This window comes from Mobula hypostoma, chromosome 1, assembly GCF_963921235.1.
Source record: "Mobula hypostoma chromosome 1, sMobHyp1.1, whole genome shotgun sequence".
NCBI lineage: Eukaryota > Metazoa > Chordata > Chondrichthyes > Myliobatiformes > Myliobatidae > Mobula > Mobula hypostoma.
The window spans coordinates 50874684-50883902 of NC_086097.1; the positions used below are offsets into that span (position 1 = coordinate 50874684).

The 9219-nt window shown below is 44.0% G+C and overlaps 1 protein-coding gene across 4 annotated transcripts in view; it reads right to left on the reverse strand.

The window, feature by feature from the left end:
• The window catches only part of cdkl1 (cyclin dependent kinase like 1 (CDC2 related kinase)), a 69404-nt gene extending 61366 nt beyond the window's left edge, over positions 1 to 8038 (reverse strand). For 3 of the 4 annotated variants that reach the window (XM_063048529.1, XM_063048520.1, XM_063048548.1), the window contains exon 1: positions 7223 to 7827. In XM_063048529.1, the coding sequence (XP_062904599.1) occupies positions 7223 to 7390 (168 nt within the window). In that variant the 5' untranslated portion in view covers positions 7391 to 7827. Of the gene's footprint in view, positions 1 to 7222; positions 7828 to 7969 lie in introns of those variants that run through there. The other variant, XM_063048539.1, reaches the window with a different exon arrangement.
• Between the last annotated feature and the right edge of the window lie 1181 nt (positions 8039 to 9219).

A 9219-nucleotide genomic window follows, 5' to 3' on the forward strand; every position in this document is an offset into this window, starting at 1 on the left:
ATGGTGTCCATAAGTCAAGCAGGTGTAACCTGGGGGCTGTCTGTAATCATTTGCTCCACTATTTCTGAACAATGACTACAGTGTGTGCTATTTACAGAAAGCACTTCAATTATTCACCAGGACTACTTCAGCAATACCACTTGAACACCATGAAGGTTACAAGCAGCAGCAGCATGGAAACGTCACCTCTTAAAGGCTCCTCTCCAATTTGCTCACCTTGCTGACTTCATGGGTATTCCCATCGCCAACAGTGACGGACAATAAAGACAAGGGTGAAGCATTCACAACCACGTTCAGTCAGAAGTGCTAGTTTGACGGTCCACCTCCGCTTCAGTTCACTCTGTGTAACTTTAAAAAAAAAGGCTGTGAGCACTGGACACAGCAGCTTTGTTGGGACCAGACAACATCCTAACTTTGCAGAACTAGCTGTGCCTTTAGCTAAACTGACCAGAACAGTTATTTATGAGAGGAGGTGGATACCTGCTCACAGAGTTCACTGGAAAAAGTTCAAATTCAATTCAGCTAATACGACCCAACCACCAACCTCTTGCCCAACATCAGTAAAACTAAAGAGCCAGTTGTTGATTTCAGCAAGGGAAAGGAGGGTGATCATGCACTGGCTTACACTGGGAAATCAGCAGTGATGCAAGTCAGTGGCTTTAAATTCTTGAGTGTTAACAAATCTCTTCTGGGTCAGCATATATATGCAATCACAAGGAAGGTGTGCCAGTTTTTACTTTCTTGGGAGCTTAAGGAGGGTCAGTTTATCAGCATACACTTTTAAAAACTTCTACAATTATACTATTGAAAGTATGATGACTGGTCCTATCATCATCTGATACAGCAATTCAAATGAGCAGGAATAAAAGAAGCTGCAGACAGTCGTGGACTCAGCACTGTACATCACAGGCACGTCCCTCTCCATGACAAATAGTATCGACAGTAGTTACTGCTTCAAGAAGGTAACATCCGTCATGGAACATTGAACAATACACCCTTCAGCCCACAATGTTGTGCTGACCTACAGTCTAACCGTTCCCTCCTACACAGCCCACAACCTTCTATTTTTCTTAAAGTCTAAGAGTCTTTTAAATGCCCTATTGTATTAGTCTCTACCACCACACCTGGCAGTGTGCTCCAGACACTAATCACTCTGTGTAAATATCCTACCTCTGACCTCTCCCCCAAACTTTCCTCCACTCACCTTAAATGGATGTCCTCTGGTACTGGGATTGCCACCCTGGGAAAAAGATGCCGACTGTCCACTTTTTATATGCATCTCATAATCTTATACAGCTCTATCACTGACACCTCTCATCCTCCTTCACTCCAAAGAGCAAAGTCCTAACCTTTCCTAATAAGATATCATCAAAGATCCCCACCATTTTCCTTTTAGGACCGAGATTAGGAAAAACTTCTTCACACAGAGAGTGGTGAATCTGTGGAATTCTCTGCCACAGGAAACAGTTGAGGCCAGTTCATTGGCTATGTTTAAGAGGGAGTTAGATATGGCCCTTGTGGCTACGGGGGTCAGGGGGTATGGAGGGAAGGCTGGGGCGGGGTTCTGAGTTGGATGATCAGCCATGATCATAATAAATGGCGGTGCAGGCTCGAAGGGCCGAATGGCCTACTCCTGCACCTATTTTCTATGTTTCTATGTTTCTATTCCATCTTCCCAGAGCTACCACTGGGCAACAGGTACAGAAGCTTGAAGCTCCACACTGCCAGGGTTAAGAACATCTGCTTTCCTTCAACTGTTTGGTTCTTGAATCAACCTACACATCCTAATCACTGCAGTTTAGCAACACTATAACCACTTTGTTCACTTTGCACTCAATTACCCTTCATATATTTTTTGTTCTAATTGCATTCTTTCTTGTAAAAAAATGCATATAATTTACAGTTTTGTTGTAAATGCAGCGTATATGATGCTACCAGCAAGTAAGCTTTTCATGCACCTGTGCATACACGTTCTTGTATGTGGCAATAACTTTGCTTTTGACCTTTGATCATAAGTTTGCAAGTGGGGTATTCAGTGATGATTGTGCAATGTCCAGCTGTGTCTGCAGCTGCCCAGTAACTGAGGCAAGTCATGCCCCCAAACTGTAGAACATAGTCGACATAAGAAATAGGCTCATAAGTGGCAGGTAACATAAAAGTGCTTGGAGTATTGTGTATAGTTTTGGTCTCCTTAGTCGCCATAGAGGGAGTGCAGCCAAGATTCAACAGAACAATTCCAAGGATGTCAAGTTTGCCATATGTGGAGAAATTGAATAGCTTTGACCTATCTACTCTTTATGGTTTGGAAGAATAAGAGATTTCCTTACAGCACAAAATTTTGAAAAGGCATGTCATGCCAGATGCAGGGGAAATGTATTCCCTGACTGAGGGGCAGGACACACAGTCTAGGATGAAAGGCAGGCTGTTTGGACTGAGGTGAAGGGAACTGTCTTCATTCCAAAGATAATCAACCTTTGGAACTTTCTACCCAGAGAATTGTGGAGGTTCAGTTACTGTCTTCATTGAAAAGACAGACTTGTAAATATCTGTTTATTTAGTTTGAAATTCAAAAGGGAATCAAGGTATGTGGGGATAGTCTTGGAAAATGACAACTATCAGTCATAATGTTAATGAAGGGCAGAGCAGGCTGAAGGACCAGATGACCTACACTGCTTTTATTTCTTCTGTGCCAAGGCATTGACGAGCTCCAAAAGCGAAAACCTAACTATCTTCCACTGTCAATCAGTACCACTACCATCATGAGCACCTTATCACCAACAGCTACTGACCTGAAACTTAGTGGGACCAACTACATAAATACCACAGTTACACAGCAGATCAGAGGCTTGGATATACTCGTGGAAGCGACTTGCCTTCTGACACCCAAGTCCCACAATCTGCAAGTTTGAACACCCCCGATTTGTCTGAAAAATGCAAATCAAACAATATCAAAGAAGCTCGATGTCATCCAGGACAGAGCAGCCCATTTGCATGGAACCTCATTCCTAATTCTGAATGTGCATTCCCTGCTCCACAGATGCTCGCTGGCTGTAGTGTGCACCATATACAAAATGCACTGCACTACCAAGACAGCACTTTCTGAATCTGCAACCTCGAATACTAAGCTGAGTAGATGAATGGTATGACCATCACCTGCATATTCACCTCCAAGTTGCACACCATCCTGACTTAGAACTGTATCAGCACTTCTTCATTATGGCTGATCTAAATGCTCAAACTCGCAACGCAATAGCACCATGTAAATATCATCACCAGAAGGACTCAAGGTGGTGACCCATCACGACCTTCCGAACAGCAGTTCTGATGAGTGTTGAAATACAGTAAATAAAGATATTTTTAGAAAATGTGTGCCTCCATCCAGTCTCTTAGTTACTGTATATGACTCTACTGCAGTCAATTGCAATTGACATTAAACTATTAAAAGGTGCAAGGGGAAAATATTTTAATGTTTCTTCATTCTTGTTACTAAAGCAGATCTTATGATTAGGTGCTACAGCAAGTCAATGATTACAGTTGTAAAATTTAATCCCTAATATAAACAATAGTTACACACATCAAAGTTGCCGGTGAACGCAGCAGGCCAGGCAGCATCTCTAGGAAGAGGTACAGTCGACGTTTCGGGCCGAGACCCTTCGTCAGGACTAACTGAAGGAAGAGCTAGTAAGAGATTTGAAAGTGGGAGGGGGAGGGATGGAGCCAAGAGCTGGACAGGTGATTGGCAAAAGGGATATGAGAGGGATCATGGGACAGGAGGTCTGGGAAGAAAGACAAGGGGGGGGAACCCAGAGGATGGGCAAGGGGGATAGTCAGAGGGACAGAGGGAGAAAAAGGAGAGAGAGAGAAAGAATGTGTGTATATAAATAAATAAAGGATGGGGTACGAGAGGGATGTAGGGCATTAGCAGAAGTTAGAGAAGTCAATGTTCATGCCATCAGGTTGGAGGCTACCCAGACAGAGTATAAGGTGTTGCTCCTCCAACCTGAGTGTGGCTTCATCTTTACAGTAGAGGAGGTCATGGATAGACATGTCAGAATGGGAATGGGATGTGGAATTAAAATGTGTGAGCTCCTGCTTTCTCTGGCGGACAGAGCGGAGGTGTTCAGCAAAATGATCTCCCAGTCTGCGTCGGGTCTCGCCAATATATAGAAGGCCACATCAGGAGCACCGGACACAGTATATCACCCCAGCCGACTCACAGGTGAAGTGTCGCCTCACCTGGAAGGACTGTTTGGGGCCCTGAATGGTGGTAAGGGAGGAAGTGTAAGGGCATGTGTAGCACTTGTTCCGCTTACAAGGATAAGTGCCAGGAGGGAGATCAGTGGGGAGGGATGGGGGGGACGAATGGACAAGGGAGTCGCGTAGGGGGTGATCCCTGCGGAAAGTGGGGGGGGGGAGGGAGGGAAAGATAGTTGTCTTGATTCATGGATATCAATTGTGGTACAAATTTTGTTTTTGCTGCAAACCAAATATTATATTTAGGAGTTTTGAAACAAAGAGCAGTAACTTTTCTATTTATCTGGAAATGAACAGAACACTACAGCCTATACAGGCCTTTCGGCCCACAATGTTGTGCCGATCTTTTAACCTACTCTAAGATCAATCTAACCTTTCTCTCCCACAGATCTCTCCATTTTTCTATCATCCATATGCCCATCTAAGAGTATCTTAAAATGTCGCGAATGCATCTGTCACCCCCACCCCAGGCAATGCATTCCACAAACTCACCACTCTCCATCTAACAAACTTACCTCTGACATTTCACTATATGTTCCTCGTAACACCTTACAGTTTTGCACCCTCATATTAGTCAGTTCCACCCTGGGAAAAAGTCTCTGACTGTCCATTCTATCTATGCCTCTTATGCTCTTGTACACCTCTATGAAATCACCTCCTATCCTCCCCTCACTCCAAACAGAAAATCCCTAGCTCACTCAAACTATAAACCATTTTGCTGGGAGGTCAACTGCTCTTGCCCAAATCGAGAAAGTGCAGGCATAGTTGGCAAAGCAGTCATGTACTCTGAATTATGCACTGAATATTACTAGTCCTTAACCAGGTAAATTCATGCAGTCCCATCTCCTATGCTGTCAAAAACATACCACTTAATACTTTTAGCAAGAAGAGCTATCTGGAGCCATGTGGGTAACATCACTGCCTCCAGTGAATGTACCAAATTGCATTAGTGGCACACTGGTCAGCAAATGCTAACCACACCCGCAAGGTTACAGTGAACCCACCAGCCCCGAGTAACGAATTACCAAATGTGCTACAGGAGGTTAACTTGGCTGCACATCTCCACAGTCAAATATCTAACTGTACTGAATAAAAAGCAATGGCGGAGATGCTCAGCACATCAGAAAGAAACAGAGTTGGCATTTTGGATTGATGAGTTTTTATTAACTGTTTCTCTGTTTCTATATGTTGCAGAGATGTTTAATGCTTTCAGCAGCTTTCATTTTTAATTCAGATTTCCAGCATCTACAGGCTATGCAGTCACATTGATCCCAAACGTATCCACCTGTCAACCATAAAATATTGTTAATACTGGCCACTTAAAGCCTAATAAACAGAACTGTAAGACTGAGCTAAATGGGCAGTAGGTACCAGCAGCTCCCCACAAGTGTCCTCACGCTTTGCACTCATATCCGGCTCGTTGGTGATGTTTCTGCTATTCAGCTTTAGCAAGTTCTCTTTACCCATCAGTAACCTAATCATGTAAGCCACTAATCCCTGGATATATGAGCACGTTCTCATATGAACTTACAGGTAATGTTTCTCTGCAGTTTTTAACCAGTTTCCTCATCAGATACGACTACCCTCCACATGACGTAAAATTTCCAAGTACACTGTTACACACCAGGTGTACTGATCGGCTACGTAATCCAGACGAAGTAAGAGCTTTCACAAGAAGGAATTCATAGCACAAAGCTGATTTCCTAGTTTATGTGGCAAAGCCTTATCTCCAGGACCCAGATCAAAGAGATTGTCTAACCTACATTTGAGTGTAGTCCTGGGGGACTAAAGGTGACTATCACAATACAGTTTTGCAGGTACAAAATTTCGCCTTTACAGAATTCACAAATTCCTTTTTCTTGACACATGAACAGATGAGGCATCTTCTTGGTATGGACAACATTTGCAACACAACACCCCCTCCACACAGCTGTTCCTCTTAATGGGGGGGGGGGAATCACTTGCTATTTTTCAGATTAAACATGACTCAGTCAGTTGAATGCAAAATTTCCCTTGATACTATTGGACAAGAGTAGAGGAATTCCCTTGATATACCAGACAAGATATATTCCTCAATCATCTGTGAGAAAGGCCTGCAATTCAAGTCACTGCTAGTTGTGTGAACTTGGACATTCCCATGTAGGTACATCACAAAAATATTTGTCAATAGTTTCAATATATGAAAAGTGTAATATTCATTCTTGCAAATGTTCAAGAAAAATCTATAACTGAGACCAATCAATTTAACTGTTGGACATTGAAGGAATGACAATTTACAAGTGTAATAATTAATTTGCTGTAGACCCCAATTAAAATGTTCATTCCGGCAACACCTATTGGGAATGCATTATCAAAGAAGGCTGTGATTAATGGATTAAACCTGAACAAAAGTAGAATGTTGGGCGGGTGATTTTCCTCACGCAGTTCGCAGCGCGATCCCAGGTCTGCAATAGTCGTTTGGGGTCCTGTGGGGAAACATGCACTATTTTTGATTTTTGAACTAAAACAGATAACATACACAGTGTGAGTTGAGTGTGTCACACACCTTGCAGACAGATCCTGTGACTCAAGGATACACTTTCGACTGGAATGAGAATGGGCAGGGTCTGCGATCCATAATCGCTAACACCATTATGGCTGTGAGCAGCTGGCCGCACACAAAGAGCGGGGTCAGGTGCGCTTTGGCAAGTTGCGGCGTCTCCCTGAATTTACTCTTCAGACGTGGTCCCAGCTGATGCCGCAGCATCGCTCGCTCACCAAGCTGCGGGCTAAATGTAACCAACATAACCAGAGACTAATGTCAGCCGAACGAACTCCACGCTGATACTAGATGGGCGACTCATGGCCAACCCGTACCAGGACGGGGAATGCCCGAATCCCAAATAACCAACCGCACTCTGTCGACGTTAAAGGGGGGGGGGGGAGGGGGGAACAGAAGGAAAGTTAGTGATCAAAATGCCCGTTTTACCTTTAGCAACCGGATCTCGCGCATGGCGATTTTCTTGATAACGGGATCATCCTCAGACTCCACGAACTTCTTAATAGCCACTATCTGTCCGCTGACTTTATTCCTGCATTTGAACACCACGCCGTAAGAGCCCTCTCCGATTTTCGCGATTTTGTCGTATTTCTCCATCACGGCTGTTTACCTCCCGAGCACCTCACAAAAATGGCGTGTTCACCCCGCACGCTTGAAGAAATCTGGGGTCAGCAACGACCCCGCTGAAATGGTCCAGGGACCGGCGGGGCCAACGCTCGGGCCCGCTGTCCGCGAAGGGCGCTTGGGTGCGAAGCCACGCAGCAATCCAGGACCCTCCGTCCCCGCCGGGCACTGCTTCTCGCCACCCGAGCGCTGTTGCCGACAAGATGCCCAATACAAAAAGAGCCCAGCACCATGCAACCCGGTACAGCTCAGTCCAGCCCACCCTAACTCCTGTCAGCGCAGTCGGGTGAAGTCAGCCCAGCTCAAGGAATCCACCATCAGCCAACCCACCGCCCACTTCACTCAACTCCGCTCGACTTCATCCAACTCAGTTCCCGACTGCAAGCTGTCGATGCCGAGCTCCTGCGATGGTCACCGATACCCTCCCTTACGCGCGGACAACTGCACACGGAGGGGATCTTTACGCAACTACGCTTCAACCGGGGCGAAGCTGAAGCTCGGCGGCTGGAAAGGGAACCGCCAATCGCACTGGCTGGGGCGGGACCGTCTCACCTTCAGAATATCATTGTAGCAGGTAGTCACCGAGGAGATTTCACAGTTCATTAATGTAAATAGGAGTATTTGTAAAGTTGAAAAATTTCTGATACGTGGGGAAAAGAATCAAGTGTAGTATAGAACACTTGTCATCTATAATATTTATATAAGATTGTTGAACAGAAACTCGAGCAAAGCAGTATATTCTAAGAAGCATTTTAACAGAGGAAGGTAATGGAAAGAGACATTTAGGGAAGGACTGTCAGAGTTCGGGGCCAAAGCAAAGATATAGCAGTTTATATTGGGATGCTCAACCGCAGTATTGGAAGATAGATCAATGGACTATAGATCAGGGTCGGATACGGTTATGGATATTCAGAGATGCAAAACAACAGAGAATAATTAGATATTAACTAAGACCGAATGTAGATTAGTAAGAAAAGAAATACTAGGTCAACGTAGCACGCCAGGAGTGAAAGACTGAAAAATTTGAAGTAAGGTTAAATGGAAGGTACAAGGATGCTGGAAAAGCATCGGATAGACAAATTTCAGGCGAACATAGGCATGGATTAGTGTCCTGCCAGCAGAAAAAAAAGTGAGTTAGTTTGGAATACTGAGATTTACCACTAAATATTGGCAAGAAGGCTAACATTTACTACCCATCTTTGTAACAGACTGCATTACTTCTGGTGAAAGTATTCACACTGTTATTGGGTTGGAAATTCTGATTGATTGAAGCGTTGTCAATCACACATTTTTTTCCAGATAATGTTGCACATTCATGCAAGTGGAATGTTAATTCCATCATTCCATCAAAGTACATTACTTGTACTTTGGACAGGCTTGTCTGTCCAATGCGTCATTTGCCACAGGATTAACAGTCTCTGACCAGCTCGTGAAGTTTCAGTATTTCTGTGGTTGGTCCAGTTGAGGTTCTGGTTCTTATCAATCTCCAAGAAAGTGCCCCTTCCATGCCCTTCTGGTAAATTTTCATTCATTTTATATTTACTATGCCTTCAGACATGCACATTACTGTTTTTCACTCTTTACCACCCTCTTTCAGAAATATCCACCATTATTTGCATATTAAATCTCGTGCTCTCAACCTTGTCACAAAATTTTCTTTGTGCTTGAATCTCACTATCTCTGCAATTTAAAACCCTTCATTTTCTCCAACTTTTCCCACCTTTGATAAAAGTTCAAAGAAGCATCTATTTATTTCTCTACAAGTGCTGCCAGATCTAACTTGATCTTGATTCTTACGTTTT